The sequence below is a fragment of the Chaetodon auriga genome, chromosome 16, assembly GCF_051107435.1.
Source record: "Chaetodon auriga isolate fChaAug3 chromosome 16, fChaAug3.hap1, whole genome shotgun sequence".
NCBI classification, from domain to species: domain Eukaryota; kingdom Metazoa; phylum Chordata; class Actinopteri; order Chaetodontiformes; family Chaetodontidae; genus Chaetodon; species Chaetodon auriga.
In genome coordinates, this window is record NC_135089.1 from 7,877,033 (window position 1) to 7,895,855 (window position 18,823).

Sequence of the window (18,823 nt, forward strand, 5' to 3'; positions counted from 1 at the left end):
GCGTGCGTGCATGAGTGTGTGCACATATGTCGGTGTGAATGGAGCATAAAAGCAATTATTGTGTGTGTTTTTGGTTGCAACAGAGATAAGTAGGTAGACAGTGAGACAGAGTATGTGAAAGGAGAATGATGAAATAGTTTTAAACACAATCAGGCGGTTGAAAATAGTCTTGCACAGCTTTTTACCTCCACTAAACAGATCAAATCTCCATGGCTGCATACCTTATCCTCAGCCATTTCATCACTGACCTCTTCTCATGTTCTCACCATCCATTCTTCCATCCTTACCTTGCATCTGTCTCCTCTCCACCGTCCATCAGGAGGACTGAAACTGGGCTAATTGAAACAAATGAATTGGGGAGTAAATCAGAGTTGATCACATCAGCTGTGTGGGGATGATGATTACATGCTTGTAGAGTGAATGTTGCAGAGCTAGTTTGTAATGAAGGGCTTTGTTTATCTACACTCGGACTGGACACTGCAGACAGCCACGTGCTCAAATGGATATTTGTCCCCCCTGGCCACATTGGCCCGGAGAGGAAAACAAAAAACAAAATGATTTCTTGTTTGTTTTATTCGCACATCAATTTTTGACAAATAAATTTGTTTTTCACTCAGGCAACAGGTTACTGCTCATAAAATCCTCAGAATAACTGTACAGTATATAAAATTAGTCCAACAAACACTATACACAAGAGGGGCAGTGCAGGATGGGACCGGAGGAGAGGAGTTAATTACTGGAATGTTTAAACGCTATGAAACAAACAGCACAGCGGGAGTGAAAAATTACACATAATGGGCACACAGTCTACTGTTTGAGTCAGAGAAGGTAGACAGAGCATTAAGAAACGTCGTTTGCAAAGGGAAAATCAACAATAAAATAGAATCCACATACATATGTCATTTTGGTAATATCTCACAGCTCTATTTGCTAATTTGAAGAAGTCTCTGTTTAAGCTGACATGCACAGACAGACTGTAGTAATAATGTCATCTAAAAACAAATCCTGGAGCTGCTCCACAGATAGTGAATAATGGAATAACATGGCACTGTAATAGCATGCATGGTAATGTCACTGGGATGTGAGGACAATTTCTGACTCACAGCTCCACGATTTTTAAAGGTAATTTGAAAATCTCAAAATGTTACAGATGCCATCTTTGACTCCGTACTTGTTGCTGTGACTGATTGAATTGATGTATTTGTTGACACTGGGTTCACTATGAAAAATCAGTAGATCAGCACAATGTAAATTCAGTTTCTAAGTGGATTTTCCCTTTAAAGTGATCAATCCTTGGCTCTTGGCTCTAACCTCCTTTCACTGGCCCTGTGAAATTGGCACAATCAGCCAGAAGATGTGCAAAAAAACACAGTAGACTCGTCCCCCGCCTCTGAGGGCGTTTGGTGCCGCTGAAAGAGCAATAACCCTCTCCCTCTCTAGCCCTATAATCCTGCCCACAGAGACACACAAACACAGTGACACAAAAATAACAGAATCATCTTTAGCACCACTGAAGAGCAAATCATGTCACATGAACAGCAACATTTTCTGTTGAAATTTCAACATATGAACAAAACCAAGAAACCTCTGAGTAAGGCAGAAATGTGAAAACAGGTTATGTCAGCAATTGTAAAAAGCTTTCAAGAGATACGTGAAACGTCACTTGGTATAAAGGATTGCAGTTAAGACTAGAGAAGGTTTTAATCAGCATGCTCTTAGTTTTTGCCCTGAAATATCCCCAACCTAGTTGCTGAGGTATATCATAGCAGTATACCACAGTGGAAAGGATATTAGTCTGACATATACAGTACTGTAGTCATTGGAAACATGGAGGGCTCAAAAAGCTTATTATCAAGCCCATGGAGGGAAGCAGTCCAATAAAGAAAACAACCTTATCCGTTCAAGTAAGTGTCGGGTTCAATAACTAGCTACGCCTATTGAATACTAATCAAGGTAATTCACTGAGCAAACTGCAGTTGAAGGGTAAAAAGGACAATTTATCATTCCTGCACACAGGAAATTAATTACTGTGCTTGTGTGGAATTAATATGCTAGGCTAGTTCACAACTGCTGTGCAATTGTAATTATAGTGAAATCTGAGCATGCAAATGAGTACGACTACAACTCTGATTTATTCAGTCGCAGTCTATGTAAAACATTAGGTAGCAACAATTTTATCCATGGTCTGAAAAGCTCCACTTCACTGACCCAAACCACAGAATGACAGACCGTCTCCTTTCCGTGATTGGACAGATCTGTTTAGAAGTGGTCATCATTAGTGGTGCATTCCTCCTTCTAGAGGATACAACACACTCAAACAGTGAGAGAAGAAGAACACAAAAACACTTGAAATTAAATATATCTAATTGGAATATTTCCCTTTTGTAAATGTGCTTTGTTCCCACTGTTGCATATCCTCTTTCTCGCCATTCTTCTCATTGTTGTAAAGCCATAGAGCATGGCTGTTGAAGAGTCTTAAATAATATACCACAAACCCACCACATACAGGAACATAATATAATAAATATTGCTTGGGGCAGCGGTAAAAGTCCAGTTCCTTTTACTGAAAACTTGCTGTGTGTCGTTTTTTGTTTGTTTTTTCGTTGGCAAGATGTTAACCATTGAAACAAACTCGTCCAACTTGGAATCCAAACTTCTGGTTGCTGTTGCCAAAGTCTGCTGGAGCCACATCTATAACAGGGAGCAGCTCTGCTGAGGGGGAGTCAATCTCTAGAACAGTCCTTTCCTGACCTTTGCGGAACTGAAAGAGAAAAATGAAAGCCATTATTAGAATTTGCTTGGCTTAATTCAACAAACTAGCTCTCCCCACTCACTCTGGCCTCAATCCCTTTTCTAGTCAGTGATTTTATGGCTACCTACTTATTAAATCAAACACCAGCCTTCCACACAATTGATAAACTTATTGGTTTCATTAAGGGTAATTCTTATCTGTCCAGCAAGTCTCTTTCCCTGCACTGACCTGGCATCCATCATGCACTGCATTGATGAAGGGGCTTTTGGCTTGTGTCAGCTCCTCATCATTACTGCCCCGGAAGCGGAGGGCACGCTGGTAGGAGCGGGAGGTGCTGTCAAACCAGCCTGCCGAGTTCTGGCAGGTGTAGGTGAAGCTCTGCTTGGCCGTGGCACTGAGTAGTTTCAGGAAGGTCAGCTGAACTACATGTACAGGGTTCCCATCCCTGTCATCGTACGAGAACTGGATGACAGACACATAGGCATTAGGTATGTACTACAGCCACAGGTTTAAAACAGCATTACCCTTAAATAACATAAATTCTCACCGAATGAGATAATATACACAAAAACATGTTTTCTCTCAAAGAGTTGAAACCACAAAAACAAAAACAAAAAAAAAAAATTCAAAGCCTTTAATCTGTCAGACAAATATGAAATTACAAATCTCCTGTCTTGTGCTGATGAAGGGGTTTATGTAAGCAGGGGTGAAAAGGTTACAGCAACTTCTCTTCAGAATCAGAACAGCCAGGGAAAGTAAAGTAGGAAGTCAAGATATTAAGGAAGGAGAAAGAACCCAGCAGATTCAAGGACTCTGTGAAAAAGTCTGTGAGCTGCAATTGTGCTGGCAGCTCTGTGATTATCTGAGAGGGTTATGAGACCTCTGATCAGGTGCACATGAAAGGCCAGTGTTCTGCGTGTGCTGCCCTGAATGCTAGTCAAGAGCAACCGATGGCTCTGTGTGAGTCACCCTGACTTCTGAAAACAACTGCTGGCAATATCGAATGAGTTCTCATTGCACATGGTCTAATAAATTAATACCAAATTATACGATGCGTAGATTTACAAATAAACAGTCACATGCAGTCATGTGCACTCGGACGAACGTGCACACGCATGCCTACACATTCATGCGAACACGCTCGTACACATGCCCGCACCTCAATCACATGCATGAATATCATTCAAACACTCTCAATTAGGATGAGTAATTTAGCTGAAAAAGACTGCCTGACATTTGGAGCCAGCTGAGATTAAGGGTAGGTTTATTTTTTACCTGCTTGCCTTTCCTGTACTGGCTGAACCAGCTTCCTGGCTTCTCTTTGTTCCAGGCTGCTAATTTCACCTAGACACACAGAGGGCGAGAGGGAAGATGTTGAGTAAAATTTTAGGCTCAAGGGATAAAGGGAGTGATTTGTGCTCTGATGTAATACGAGGTCGGCTTTGTAAAGTTTGACAGCCAGAGATTGGAGACTTGCCATCTCAATTCTCTTGTCAGGGTAGAGACATGTCTCTCCATCAGCTGTGAAGTTACAGTAGACCTTGATGGAGTCTCTGTGACAGCCCTGGTTAGGATCAATCCAGTAGTCTCCTACAAAATGTACAAAGAAAGGACATCAATCAAGCACCAGATGTTGATATAATGAATACATCTAGGGGTAACGAGATGATAACATGCAGCTGGTAAAATGACAAACAGCTTTTTGACTTAAAAGGGATGTGTCCATATATGAAATGTGTCCAGTTGTTCCTGGACTAGTTTGGATAAATCTTTTAGAGTGGTGAAATAGGCATCAATTATGAAGCACTGTCTTTGCTAACCATCTTTGTAGTGAGGTTGGACCATCATGAGCTCTTTGCAGGTCCGGGCAGGGCTCTCAAAGGTTCCCAGGGGCCTCCTCATCAATTCCACATCTGTTTTCATTGATGATAGGGTGGCAAAGACTTCTTCCATTCCCTCAGCATCCTCAAGAGGCTGATCTCCCTGGAGGAACTCCTCAATATCGAGGTCCTCCTCCCTAGATGGGGCTGCTTCTTCTCTCTTTTCGGAGTGCCTTCTTCGTTTCCGCTTGCCCTCCCTGATTGGCAGAGGCTGAACTATTGTTGCAGGAGGTCCCTGGAAGTAGCACAGAGAGTTGAGCAAGAGGTGAAAGGGAAGGGAAGATGATAAAGCTGGAACTGAGAAGACCTTGATGTGGATCATTGACAGTACTCACTGGGGATCCTGGGGGGCCAGCAGGGCCTGGATCTCCTCTAGGACCAACAGCACCCTGGAGAACAGAAGCAGACAAAACTTTGTGTCAATCATGTCTCACCTGGAGCCTCACTCAGACCACTTGGCTAAATCCCAGCTTTATCCAGGCAGATATGGCCTCTGCTTTATAGGATTATCCAGCTGTGTGCATCAGCACTCTGTGGTCAAAGCCTTGGCTCTCAAGACACACTACAGTGGTTTTCATAACATCACACACACCAGAACCAAATCCTATTAAAAGGGCCCAATGGAAAAATCACACACAAGGCAAGCGTGGCTGTACAGCAGGCTTTTAGTTCCAAAGACATGTGGTAAACACAGTAGAGCATTATGATTATGAAGCATGGTACATTTAAGCCAACAAACACACTTTTTCTCTCCTCCCCAGCATATGTTCCCTGCAGCTGCTAACCAAGCTGAGATGTGAGTGTAGGAATGGTAACGTATAGATAAGACACATTACTCACCATTTCTCCCTTCGATCCTTTCTGACCAGCAGCACCCTGAGAGTGGAGAAAGGGGAGTTAGTAATCAGGATAACAGCTATTAAAGTTAGAAATCTATCTAATTAATCAGTTAACAATTGTAAAATGATAAGCAGCTATTCACTGGAAAATGAGGCACCTGCTTAGTGACATGGCCTGCTTTCACGACTAAGTAACAATGAGTAATAACAGGACTGTATAAGCTCACTGGATAGAACTGGTGCTTAGCTCTTTGCAGATGGAATCGTCAGTTAGATCCCCAAGATCCAAATCTTATATGACCTTTAAATTAGCATTCATTGAGTTTCACGGACAATTGATCAATTTTCATCAACATTATAGAAGAATGACTGTACTTTTCTTTAAATGAGACAGTATATAAAAACCTTATTGCCTTTCTGCTCTTCCTCTGAAATATGTGTTTTGCATTTGTTTCATATCAATAGAATCTTTGCAGAAGGATGGCTTCAGATTAAAAGATGCGAGTTACAATGCAGCAGACCACAGGTATGCATACTGTCTGAATACATCATTACATCATTAACAGTTTTGATTGAAGCTTCTACATAAATTTGTTTTCAGACATGCCCCTGAAAAAAAAGCATGAACAGGTTTCAACACTTCAATGTAAGGAGAAGGCAAATTCACCTCCTTCTGCCTTACACTCAAAATGTGAATTCAACTGGGTTTATGCATGAATGTTTGATCCATGTTCAATGTTTGTATGGGGATTGTGACGTTGCTGGCATGTGTGTTGTGTCATGTAGTGGCTTGAAAAACGTATATACTGTAAATGCTATACCACTTACTGAGAGTCCAGGTGGTCCCAGTGGGCCATTGGGACCAGATGGGCCGGCCATACCCTAGATATAAGGACAAACACATGTTGTTAGTAAACTGACCTTCCTTTTTGCAGAAGTGTATCACATGCATGATGTTGCAAAGATATGTACCTCATCTCCTTTAGGCCCTTGTGTACCCTGTATCCCTGGCAGGCCTCTATCTCCCTTCTCACCAGGTTCTCCTGGGGGGCCAATTAGACCGATCAACCCACCGTGACCCTGCAGACAGAGACATGGTTCATCACCATTGTTTCCCAAGGTTTTGACTGCTAGAGAGTAAAGGGCAAAACACTTACTTTATCTCCCTTGTTTCCAGGGTCTCCTTTTAATCCTGGAAGTCCTGGTGGCCCCTGTTAATAATGTCAGAAGTTTAAGTTGGCCAATGCTTATGAAATAAGGTTTGGTTGTATCGGGAATCTTGACTTAATATTATACATCTCCCAAACCCCACCGCTCATTCAATATAAATGTAAGTATCTTACTATTGGCCCCGGTGGTCCAGTTTGTCCTGGTGGCCCATTTAACCCTTGCTCACCCTAGAAAACAAACACATGAATTTGCTCACAGTGTGCTGAAGCACTGATTAAAGGCAAACACAAACAGGACTGAATGTTTTAAAAATTCTGATGGTCTGCGTATTCCTTTAATGATGTTGCCTCAGGCTGTGTACTGACCGCGGGACCTGGGATGCCTCGAAGACCTTCTGGGCCAGACCTCCCTGGGTGCCCTTGGGGTCCAACTGGGCCTGTTTTCCCCACTGGACCATGGGCTCCTGTGGTCCCCTACAGAGCAGAGGAACAGACAGAAACAGCAAGGCATTAGGAACAGAACACATCACAAAGGCTTTGTTGGAAGACAAGCACAGAGCTCAGTCATTATCCTTACCTTCGCTCCCTTCGTGCCTTGCTTGCCTTCTTTTCCTGCAGCACCTACATGACCCTGAGGTTGAGAACAAGATGATGGTAAGAGTTTTTTAACTACAAGCAAACCCACATATAGAAACTAGGTGCATTCACGCACACAAGCTTGAACAATGTGCTAAGCTCACCCTTCGTCCAGGAGGTCCTGTGGGACCAGGCTCTCCAGAGGCTCCTGGAGGTCCCTGCAGAGAACAGACAAGGGACTACAGTTAAGACAAAAACACACTCCCATCCAGTCACAAAAACAGAGAGGAAAGCTCAGTAATAATGCTGAAGGTGCAAAACCTCAATATAGCACAGAGAATAAAGACCTCAGCTAAGCATTCAAAAGCTATTAGAGTTGTCAACATGTGCAGTGAATGAAAAATACTGCTTACTGCTTTGCCAGCTTCTCCATTGTCTCCTTTAGGCCCCGGTCCACCATCTATTCCCTAAATGAAAAAATATCATGGTGAAGAAACGACCAAACAAATAAGTTCATGACAAATGAATGACAAAGCAATAATAAAAATAATACTCACATTGACGCCAGCTTCTCCAGGGGGTCCTGAATCTCCTGGGAATCCAACAGGGCCCTATGGACAAAAACAGTGCATTTCAGCATGGCATGACATTACCAGGCTGACTGGCTTAACAACCACAGCAAGAAAAAATCACTGATCCAGAGAAATAAAGACTCACAAGGTTGCCTTTGGGTCCATCCTCCCCTGGTGTTCCTCTAGTTCCTGGAGGCCCTGCTGCACCAGGAGGACCAGAGTCACCCTTCTCCCCCACATCGCCTTTAGCACCCTGGGACACCAGCATACGAAATGACAATCAATGAAAGGGCGAAGAGAGACAGCAAAGAAAGGATGTGGTTTAGTGAGACAGGAAGGAAAGATGAGGCAACGTGACTCACAGCAATACCAGGCTCTCCAGCTGACCCAGGGTCTCCAGCTTCTCCATCCTCACCCTGGAGGGGAGGGTACATTTGGTAAGATAAGAACACACCACACACACACACACTGGTAGACCACACGCATAAACTACCATCTTTCTACTGTTATGCACACAGGCACAAACTGCGTAGTCGCTAATGGGAAATGCTGACCTTCTCTCCAACAAGTCCAGGTTGACCAACTCCACCAGGCATTCCAGGTGGGCCCTGCAGCAGGAGGAGAGAGAACAGCTTGGGCCAAAATATCATAAAACAAGGACATGTTTGAAATATTCATTTGATTTTTGAAAATCACGTTCTTGGCGCAGTATTTTTTTTGTTTTGTTTTGTTTTGTTTTGTTTGTCAGCAGTTCCACTCACTGAAAGCTGAAACTGGAACAGAATTATCACAACACAAGGAAAAATACTGAGCGTCAGGTTTGCTATGTGGGTAGTGTCTGAGTCACACAGTAGTGTGGATTCTATTTCTCTTCTCTCAATCAGTTTTGTTTGTTTGTGTGTATGTGTGTCTATGTGTGTGTGCACATGTGTTACTGTGCACGCATGTATGTCAGTGTATTGTGCTTTGTGTCTCGAGATGAACCCAGTAAAAGCACATCTCCGGTTGAGTGCACAAACATGAGAGCTGAGTACAGCCACGCACTACTACTAAGCTCCCGCTGTCAACTGCTTTCCTCACATGCCATCCCACCCTATTTCGCTCTCTTCCACTACTCCTGTATCAGTCCATTTAGGAATCCTACCATCTCTGCACCACTGTGTTTCCACGCCTCCTGTGATGAAGCACTATCGTGGCATACACAGATTTCTGCAGCTTACTGCTGAATAATTGACCAGTGTGAGGGGCTGTAGAGAGATGGCCATTACTAGAGGTAAATATAACTGCCTCTTAGGGATGATAGTCTAATACTTCTTAATGATTCATAGAGCAGTAAATATAACTCTCTCCCTGGGATTATATCCTAATTCTACTGAATAATTCAAGTTTCAAAAAGCAGTGGAAGGTCTGTGGCAGGATGTGTTCAAATGAAGAGACTGTATATGAAGAGATGAGAGGCTGGAAAAGTAGGTAAGCATCTGCGGTGTGTAAGGATAAGCCATTGTTCAGTTTGAAATATTAAAGATAATATTGTGTATTGAATGGAAGCGGATACACCGTCATGTTTTCTTAATGAGTCCCAGAGGCATGCGGCTGCCATCACTCGAAAATATGGGAACTCCAATATTGGTGCAAGGTCTGTTTGTGAAAGTCGGATTTTGGAGAACATTTAAAATTCAAAATTAAATTAACAACAATTATGATTAAGCCTTAATGATGAATTTCCATTAATTATGTTTAAAATGCATGGAAATCAAGCTTAAATCTGACAGAAAGGAACTACAGGAATCCATTATTCATTATGAGAGGACCAAATATAATACTTGGTGATGTTGATTATGCTGATTAGCATTACCAAATTAAATGTGCCATCCGGATGCATCCAGCGTTTCAACAGACTGAACACAGATTTACAGAAATAAATACATTTAAAAAGTCACGCTTCACTCTACCTCTCCCCCAATGGGCCCCTGAGGGCCTCGTGGGCCATGCTGTCCTGGAGGCCCCTGTAGAGAGAGAAATGAAATGTTTTCATTAGGACCTCTGTGCAGACAATAGGGATATACTGCGTCAATGAAGCACACAGAGAAATACAAACTGAATTCGAGCCAGGGGTTGACTGGTGCCTCTTAAATGAAATAAGCGTTCGAGTCAGCCCATGGTGGATTGCTTATGTAATGGCCCCAGAATCTATGATCATTATCGCAGTGACATGATGAAGACATAAAGACAGGTCATTACCCTCAATATGACACAGGCTCTGATCCCCCTCCTCTTATTCTCCCTTATTAATAAGAAACCTCTAGTCTGTGATGTGCAAGACCATATTCTCTCAGCCACAGTGACGGCATATGATTTGACTTTTCTGTGCAGCGCAAGAGAGTGCCAAGCAATTAATCCTAACTGTGCTCGGCTTCAGTTTCAGTTGAGTAGATGTTGAGCTGTGCTCTGAATCACTCTGAAGTCTTGGAGGGGGCCTTGTGTTGTAAAGACACTGAGACAGAAAGACAGACAATCTGCCCAGAGAGAGACTGTGTGGGACTAGAGGAAACACATATCCTTCTGGCAGAGAGCTACTTGAGCATTAGAGGGGAGAATTCTGTGATCCGCAACACTCACACATGAATGAAACTTCCCCACTGAGTCTTCAGCATCTCTCCTCTCCTCTCTTTCTCTCTCTCTTTTGTTTTGGTTCCATTCTGATGCATTCCCTCCCTAATCTGGCTGTGGAGAAGAGGGGCTATAGAGAATCTTGTTGAGCGTGTGTTCATGGTTGACAGCGCCGTGAGATGACTGTCACAAAGGAGGATGCTCATTAGACAGCCAAGGCTGAGGCTAATCTGATTAGCAGCTGTCACACCGTCTTCCTGCTTACAATCAGTGCCCCGCCTCTTCCCTCCACTCCACTGCTCCACTGCCTCCTTTCTGTCACTTGCTCTCTTTTCTCGTTTTTATCTTTTTCTTCCTTTTACATACAGGACCACCTTCCATTCTCTGGGCTCGTCTTTCTTGCACATGAAGTCCTGGTCCATTTTATCATTCATACTCCGCCTTGAAGAGCCATCACACATTGAAAAGATGTCTTTAGATTGTTATAGGTTTAACGGTTTAAAAGGCTTTCTTTCTTTTAGCTAAAGCCAACAGTAGAGATATGAGGAAGGGAACTGAGGGAGCAGCTGACTGGAGAGTATCCATTATTTAACCTAAGATTACAGTTTTTCATCGACACCATAATGACACAGTACATGTTAAATGCCATAGTAATATGGTTGACTAGTTTACATAACATTAACTGCTAAGGACAGTTACTTAGAGCTAATGTGGGATTACCATTGCTTTGTCAAGAGAGGATATTAGAAAGGAAACACAACTCTTGGCTCATATACTGTAGTCTGTGAGCAGAGGAGTTAAATTTATTATCTTAAATAAGTTGAGTATTGCAAAGTAAACTAAGCCCCACTGAAGGTCACTTCCGGTAGTTTGAGGGCGGTAAACATTGATGATTACCAGCAGAAGAAAAGGTAGCAGAATCAGCACAGTAGGTGCTAACAAACTAAATAGGCGGCACTAATTAAAATTTAAAGAGCTGTGGTGGGCTGTCTGTGTACCAGCTATATTGTATAGTCTGCTGATAACCTTGAACAATTACAGTACGGTTCGTAGAATAACCCGGAAACCACCAGGTCAGAAAGAATCTTAAAACCAACATAATTTCACCTCTGCACCTTTAATTGACTCAATAACAGTCATCTGTTTTTTAACAGACAACTGAAAAAACAAAACATTCCTCACCTTAAGAAACATTTGCACTGTATTCCTCTCATATGAAGGCAGTATGAGATGTATTTCATAATACAATGGGATTGCCTTAAAAATGTTTTATGGCAAGTGACTGTCGCACTCATAGCTTATTATAATTTTGGTGCAGGTGCTATTTACTGTACCCTCCTGATCTCATCAACCTCTGCACATCATTGAATTTTTCCGAAACAAAAGGGAAGGTCTTTGTCTGCTTCTTGGAAACTGCTGTCACATACACTAATACGTTAATCAAGCCCTGTGAGAGTTTCGATGGCACACCTTAATCAGAAACACCCACAATGACAGAACAGGGCGGTCCTGGCACTAACAAGACATTTCAGTACTTCCTGTATGAAACTATGTAGTGCCTTCACACTGAAGGCCCGTGTCTTTACAACATATACTGTATTTGCAGAAGCTCTGCTTTCCATCCTAAACAAATTATTCATTGCTTTCTTACTAATGAATACATGCATATGTTTGCTCTTCAAAAAGATTCCTTAAACTGCTTTTGATTCTGGGGAGAAAATGAGGAAAAGGGGAGAAACATAGTCAAAGTTGTTTGGAAAGTGAGGAAAAGACAAGCCGATATCCAATGTCAGACAAGAGCAAGGCGAGTCAAAGTCATAACAATCATGAAGAAAAGTGCAAGATGTCTGAAAAGTGGTGCTGAGAAGAGACTTGAGACTGACACTGGACCATAGCAGTGGACTTGAGATGAGTGCTGTATGTGCTGAGATTGCTGAGCAGTACTCACCATTGATCCAACATGCCCACTCTCTCCTTTCTCTCCAGGTGGTCCTGGCATTCCCTACAAATGAAGAGATGGTGGTCAACATAGTCTCAGGCATGGAATGGAAAGAAATATAAACTGAAGTATTAATGTGGAGTCAGACATGAGCCCGTGGAGATACAGTCAGTTTTGGAATTGATAGTAATTTTTACCTGTAATCCAGAAGGACCAGATGCCCCCTTAAAACCTCTATGTCCTTCATCTCCTTTTGGCCCGTTCATGCCCTGCTGCCCACGAGGACCTGGCTCACCATCTGCCCCCTGAAATATACACAGACAGGTCAGCACTGTGAGCACTGCACAACCTAAACCGCCTAATTATACAAAGATACGTTTTTAAATGATGCCCTCCGAGTTTTCGTAACATACCGTCAGTCCTGGCTGGCCTACAGGTCCTTGACTTCCAACAGGTCCTGGGGGTCCCTAGAAAGGCAGAGGGGCAGTTCGATGCACATTCATTGTAGGAAAGACATGATTAAAACCATCTGCTCATTTCACCAGAGGATGCACTGTCCAGGCAAACAGCTATTACAATGAATTACCCCAAACCAATTATAGGCCAGTTCGTCCTTTACCTCCTGGTGATGCAAGGTGATGATGTGATGTTTCAACTAGTCACATAAAATTCATACTCACGGCTTCTCCTTTGTCTCCTTTGCTGCCCTTCTGGCCGGGTCCTCCTGTCTCTCCCTATGGTGACAAATGCACACACACGCACGCACGCACACACGCACGCACGCACGCACACGCACGCACGCAAACAATTATGTCCAAAAGTCAGCAAGCACTTTACAGCAGTGTAAAGCAGAAGACCAATGCTGGCTGGCTAATGTAACTACCTTGTCTCCGTCCTCTCCTGGAGGTCCAGGGGGTCCCGCAGTCCCTGGCAGCCCTACAGGTCCAGGTTCCCCATCATGCCCAGCTGGGCCCACAGGCCCCTTCTCTCCCTAGAGAACAGATGGGGAAACCGTGCACATCTAGCAAATGCTACAATACTTATTATCCTCATATAGCAGTATGACACATTGATTAATGTATCATACCGGGAAGGAAACTCGCACCCAAGAAAGCAGGCTTGATCACTTTCATATTTTCTGCCTCCCTTTCTCTCTCTCTGTCTCCTTTACCTCTCCCCGCTCTCTGTCTCATAATGACACATTCCAAAGCGAGAGCACATGTTGTTTATCACCAAGTGGTGGGACATGATGGTACAGTATATGTTCTTGACACTTTTGCCGGAGACACTAAATTAGCAATGTTCGAAGTCTTACTGGCTCGCCTTTCTCTCCCATCGGCCCAGCAGGACCCACGCCACCGGGCCGCCCTGGCTGGCCAATAGCACCAGCCAGCCCAGCGGGGCCCCTCTCTCCAGTAGCACCCTGCAAATGAGATGAGATGGAGAGGTGAGGTAAGTGTATCTGATGATTTACTTTAAGATTTAATGTGGCTGTCAGGATCACTGGTCACCATGGAAACAGCCTCCTGCCTCACATGTTCTAGTGTTGTATATAACATATAAGCTGAGCTGAGTGCAGGGAGTGAGATATGAAGCAATTTTTACAAAATTTGACTTACAATAGGTCCAGCAACACCAGGTAGACCCTCTCCTCCTTTCAGACCTGCAGGACCCTGGAGAGATGACATCCAATACATAATTTACCATCATTGAATTTCAGTAGTTTACAATTGCTTTGGTTCAGTTGGTACGCTGCTATGATTTTAAGTTCAGTCGTGATCTAATGGCAAACCGCGCCTTTCAAGAGACTCTAATGTTGACAGTGAGATGTATAGAACTTTGCGTTACCATTGCACCAGGGGTCCCTCTGCTTCCTCTGAAGCCTTGAAGCCCAGCAGGGCCACTTTTCCCTGAGGCTCCTGGTGGACCTGGGTCTCCCTGGAAACCACACGTACCACATATGTGATTAGATATAAGGCAAGTAGCCAGCAGACAGCAGGCCCTTATGCAGTCATAAATCACACCAACCAGCAAGTCACACAAAGACAGAACATTTATCTTTTATGAGCCATAATACACTCAACACTGCAAGGTTTCCTCTGTTATTTATTAGCAAATTAGAGGATAGGATGAGACCCAGGAGATAAGATATTCAGGCAGTGCTGAGGGAGTCCTTGGGCTTTATCTAATATAATACTAATAAGGTGATGCTGGTAAGGGATTATGATCTTGACATTATGAGGAAAACCACTCACCTTGGCACCCTCCTTTCCGGCAGCTCCCGGTAAACCATGCTCACCCGGTGGTCCTGGTGAACCTGGATGGCCTCTATCTCCAGTTGGCCCTGTTTCACCAGATTTGCCCTGAAAACAACCAAATTACACAACACACATCACAGAGCAGGTATTCAAGGCATGCTATCTGAAACAAATAGCTCTTTGCTTAAGAATAAACTGTGACTGTTAGCTGGTCCTCTTACCTGTGGTCCAACAACACCTGGGGGGCCAGGGGGTCCATTCTTGCCTTGGAAGCCCTGAAGAAAAAGACACAAGTCTGATGACCCTCAGTGAGGACAGAGTCAGTGGGATGTATATATCTGCTTATGTGAGGACTACACACAAGGGCTGGTTGCTTTACTAGATTTAGTCTAATGTAGGTCTCTTAACTTGCACTCCGCAGTCACAGCTTTTGACTTGCATGCTGTGTTGACACCCCACAGAAGAAAGTGCTATATACCAAATATGTGGTTTTATTGACATTAAAGGTGACTCACTGGTTCCCCTCTCTGGCCTGGATGTCCTGGTAATCCATCTTTTCCAGGTGGACCCTGAAAGGGAAGCATTTTCTTACAGCATTGAAATGAACTGAACCTGAACAAAGGCGAACATAAAATGAGATGAGGTAAACAGGAGTAACATTAAATCACAGGATAAACACTATATAGCACATCTTAGACCACTCACAGTGGGTCCTTTAGGTCCTGGTTCACCGTGTCTTCCCTGTGGTCCTTGGGGACCCTATAAAATAGTAATACAAATTGTCAAGATGCTGTCTCAAACACCAGATTGAATTTCCTGGTGCTTCTCCTACACTGATGTATGAGACTGCTTCTGTGTTGCCAGCCTCACTGAGTCAGATCTATGGTCTTATTCAGGCATGCAATGTACAGTATTATTATTATTACCTGTTCTCCGGGGGATCCTGGAGGACCATCTTGTCCAGACGAACCCTACCAGGTGGACGCAGCAGAAAACAAATAAAAACATAGTTTCTGGACAAAAACAAGAGCCACTCAAACATTTTTAGTTTTCTCCCCCGCCAACAAATCTTTAGCTTTCCCAAGATGGTGTTTGAGGTTGAGAGTGTAAACTGAAGCATCTCCTGCCAGACACTAGCTTCTCACTGCACCAGATGGCCTGTCATCTAGAAGCGAACAGCAACAACCAGTTCCCACTTGGTCGGCGCATTCATCCATACTTTATGAGTCAGCCAGGTGTGTGTTTATGTGAGTGTAACTGCATGTGTGTCTGTCTTCATTTATATCAGGGTGTGTGTCTGTCAGTCTTGAACTCACCTTTTCTCCAGGCTTTCCAGTGGGCCCCTTTGCTCCTCGTCCCCCCCGGGCTCCCTATTGGAAAACAAACAACAGTCTGATTAGCACATGCATAACTCATCTGGAGGTGGAATAAACGTCTGCCGATGCGAAAACACTGCAGCGATGTAGCAGTGTGCCTCCCACAAGTTGTGGTAAACCGACGGTATCTAATTACAGCAGATGCAGTTTTATAAATTCAGAAAAAAACATGGTGTATTGGCATATCAATTATAGTTGTACTCACGTTAGGACCTCTTTGCCCCCCCGGCCCCGACTGACCAGCTGGACCCTGCATTGTAGAGGTTAACAATAATTTATCTCTCAGTTATTTTACAACAGCTCCAACATAAAAAAAAAGTTTCCACATTCTGAAACAGTCAGAATGTCAAAACAGTCCTCACCCTTCGTCCTTTCTCTCCCGGGACCCCGGCCACACCAGGGAAGCCAAGTGATCCCTGGAGACACACGTAGAGGTTAATCAGCCTCAGCCTTCCATTCATCACACATCACCCCCAACGTCTCATTAACGTATAATTAACTACTGTATCAAATTAAAGCAAATCTAATCCATGAGCCCAACACAGCCTTAAATACACCATTCATCAACATGTAATGAATTGATGTCACTAATGAACTATTAATAAAATAGCCTTTTTTTAATAAGCCATTTATCATGCTTTATTTTTAATCAGACAGGAAACAGTCCAGCCAAAGACACCCATCTTGATGCTTAAAGCTCTGATAAAGGAACCAGAGGACACATTAACTGATCATAATAGCTCATCAATGCTAAATCACCTTAGGACCGAGTCTTCCTGGATATCCGGGCAGTCCAGGCAAGCCAAGTTTACCCTGTAGAGATACAGGCAGAATATGAGTGGAGGAAGAAACAAACCAGAGGAATATTAAGAAGAATGCATGAAAACTGTTAATTAAGATTTTTATGACACACTGCTGACTATGCATGTACCAATACAGCGGTGATTGTAGAGTGATGACTGAAAGATTAAATACTTAAACATACAGAGTAGTTCGATAGCAGTTTTGCCTTAGGAATGGGCTGCAGCCAGATGTAATAAATGTGAGGGCATTAAAAGGCGTATGTTGTGTATTCCAGTGATTTACAGACGCTCATCTTATAAGAAAGTTTTGTCACAAGTGAAAACTGAGTTAAGCAAATGGAACTGTTCTAATGCAGGTTTAGTTTTCTTATAAATTTGTGTCCTAACCTTGTTATGTAAATGTATCTCTTAAAAAGGTACCTTCTCGCCAGCTATTCCGGGAGGTCCAGCGTCTCCCACGGGTCCTGCTTGGCCCTTCAGTCCCTCTGGTCCATCTTCTCCACGAGCGCCAAGGGCTCCATTATCACCCTAAAGTCAAGAATGAGAGTAGAAGGGAAGTGACAATTTTATCTCCGATCCAATAGAGAGTAACAGAGAGAAAAAGAGGCCGAGGCTTGTGATTTGTGGCCACTCTTACCCTGTCTCCCTTGATACCCATGTCACCTTTGAACCCAGGGAAGCCATCTTCTCCCTATGATGCAATGAGGAGATGTGTGATGAAAGATCTTTGATGATAAATGGCATCATGGCATTATCCATTATCAAGTGTCCTTCCAGTCATGATCCAGTTTGAGAGCAAGTAACAAAATGAAGACTTTCTATCTGTTTCACTCACCTTCTCTCCTTTGCTCCCCTTTAGACCCCTAACTCCATCTGCTCCCTGTGAAAAAGTGGGAGAAACACTGACAAACCCACTCTCACATCACATAGAAAAATCACTATTTGCCTGTATTTCCAGAAATACCTAAAACAGTGAAATGATTTATAAGTGTGTATTGATTTTCTCTTGACCTAAAATTGCTCTGTTATTGAGCAGTTATTGACCTTACATTCATTTCATGCTAATGGTTTCCAGCACGGTCATGCTCACCCTTAAGGTTGTTGAGCCAAACTACCAGATATAATACCTGATGTGTAAAAACAAACAACAACAAACAGAAAGGCATTTTTCGACTACTTCACTTTTATGCCTCTATTTCAAAAGCAAATCCAGTCTAAATGGACTGCTCCACACCTACGCACACAGCTCTGCTCTATCTGACTCTGACATTTCTCCCATCCGTCAAATGTTCCTCATTCTGTTGTTAGCAGTCCCCTTGAGAACCGAGGTACTTTCCCTCCACCTGTCACCTGTCAGTCACAGACTCAAACAGCTTGTCCGTCACAGGTTGACATACACGCAGAATGAAATGTGCCTGGGAATAAACATTTCAGTGGACATTACACCTGAGATCATGATGCATTAAAGTCTCACCTTGACTCCACGGGTCCCAGGGTACCCAATAGGCCCCTGAGCACCAGGTAAACCCTACAAAAAAAAAAAACAATAGAATATCAATATTCTTCAGTTTTAGCAAGCAGCAGTCAGCAAAAATGCATTTATTTGACGAGATACAAATAAGCAGTGCAGCCGGTCACTGTGTCCTATCCTTAATTGTCAATAAGTGTTTTCAAACTGAAAGAGTGGATGATGCTGATGAGTGCATGCAGCTGACTCTAATGAGCTAATGCCACAATACAATAAAGATGATGACATCGCTGGAATTATTATAATACTGAGTGCGAGTGAGAGTATGAGTGAGTGCACAGTTACAATGGACTGTAAGAAACAGCATGATATTGCACTTTTAATATCTTGCTATGACACTGTAGTAGACAAGCCTCAGATATGCAGTTACCCACTTGGATGCCTTTCTCTCCCGGGGGGCCCTCTCTCCCTGGGTGACCCTGACACAGAAAAACACAAATCAGATTGACTTAGCACTGCTGCAAATACATCATTATTGTGTCACTCCTGGGTGGAAATTTCAGAATGCAACCAACCAATGA

The 18,823-nt window shown here is 43.3% G+C and overlaps 1 protein-coding gene across 1 annotated transcript in view; it reads right to left on the minus strand.

Annotated features, from left to right (window-relative positions):
• Positions 1 to 576: 576 nt before the first annotated feature.
• col5a3a (collagen, type V, alpha 3a) overlaps positions 577 to 18,823 on the minus strand; it is a 36,270-nt gene continuing 18,023 nt past the window's right edge. The window contains exons 24-65 of the mRNA XM_076751590.1: positions 18,677 to 18,721; positions 18,249 to 18,302; positions 17,610 to 17,654; positions 17,412 to 17,465; positions 17,195 to 17,302; positions 16,731 to 16,784; positions 16,334 to 16,387; positions 16,177 to 16,221; positions 15,912 to 15,965; positions 15,522 to 15,566; positions 15,301 to 15,354; positions 15,111 to 15,164; positions 14,817 to 14,870; positions 14,593 to 14,700; positions 14,186 to 14,275; positions 13,957 to 14,010; positions 13,653 to 13,760; positions 13,221 to 13,328; positions 13,018 to 13,071; positions 12,751 to 12,804; positions 12,535 to 12,642; positions 12,347 to 12,400; positions 9,741 to 9,794; positions 8,343 to 8,396; positions 8,151 to 8,204; positions 7,934 to 8,041; positions 7,774 to 7,827; positions 7,630 to 7,683; positions 7,381 to 7,434; positions 7,218 to 7,271; positions 7,007 to 7,114; positions 6,815 to 6,868; positions 6,629 to 6,682; positions 6,444 to 6,551; positions 6,300 to 6,353; positions 5,473 to 5,508; positions 4,968 to 5,021; positions 4,573 to 4,867; positions 4,230 to 4,342; positions 4,028 to 4,096; positions 2,981 to 3,214; positions 577 to 2,761 (exon numbers count right to left, since the gene is read on the minus strand). Coding sequence (XP_076607705.1) covers positions 2,615 to 2,761; positions 2,981 to 3,214; positions 4,028 to 4,096; positions 4,230 to 4,342; positions 4,573 to 4,867; positions 4,968 to 5,021; positions 5,473 to 5,508; positions 6,300 to 6,353; positions 6,444 to 6,551; positions 6,629 to 6,682; positions 6,815 to 6,868; positions 7,007 to 7,114; positions 7,218 to 7,271; positions 7,381 to 7,434; positions 7,630 to 7,683; positions 7,774 to 7,827; positions 7,934 to 8,041; positions 8,151 to 8,204; positions 8,343 to 8,396; positions 9,741 to 9,794; positions 12,347 to 12,400; positions 12,535 to 12,642; positions 12,751 to 12,804; positions 13,018 to 13,071; positions 13,221 to 13,328; positions 13,653 to 13,760; positions 13,957 to 14,010; positions 14,186 to 14,275; positions 14,593 to 14,700; positions 14,817 to 14,870; positions 15,111 to 15,164; positions 15,301 to 15,354; positions 15,522 to 15,566; positions 15,912 to 15,965; positions 16,177 to 16,221; positions 16,334 to 16,387; positions 16,731 to 16,784; positions 17,195 to 17,302; positions 17,412 to 17,465; positions 17,610 to 17,654; positions 18,249 to 18,302; positions 18,677 to 18,721 — 3,270 coding nt within the window. The 3' untranslated portion in view covers positions 577 to 2,614. The remainder of the gene's footprint in view (positions 2,762 to 2,980; positions 3,215 to 4,027; positions 4,097 to 4,229; positions 4,343 to 4,572; positions 4,868 to 4,967; positions 5,022 to 5,472; positions 5,509 to 6,299; positions 6,354 to 6,443; positions 6,552 to 6,628; positions 6,683 to 6,814; positions 6,869 to 7,006; positions 7,115 to 7,217; positions 7,272 to 7,380; positions 7,435 to 7,629; positions 7,684 to 7,773; positions 7,828 to 7,933; positions 8,042 to 8,150; positions 8,205 to 8,342; positions 8,397 to 9,740; positions 9,795 to 12,346; positions 12,401 to 12,534; positions 12,643 to 12,750; positions 12,805 to 13,017; positions 13,072 to 13,220; positions 13,329 to 13,652; positions 13,761 to 13,956; positions 14,011 to 14,185; positions 14,276 to 14,592; positions 14,701 to 14,816; positions 14,871 to 15,110; positions 15,165 to 15,300; positions 15,355 to 15,521; positions 15,567 to 15,911; positions 15,966 to 16,176; positions 16,222 to 16,333; positions 16,388 to 16,730; positions 16,785 to 17,194; positions 17,303 to 17,411; positions 17,466 to 17,609; positions 17,655 to 18,248; positions 18,303 to 18,676; positions 18,722 to 18,823) is intronic.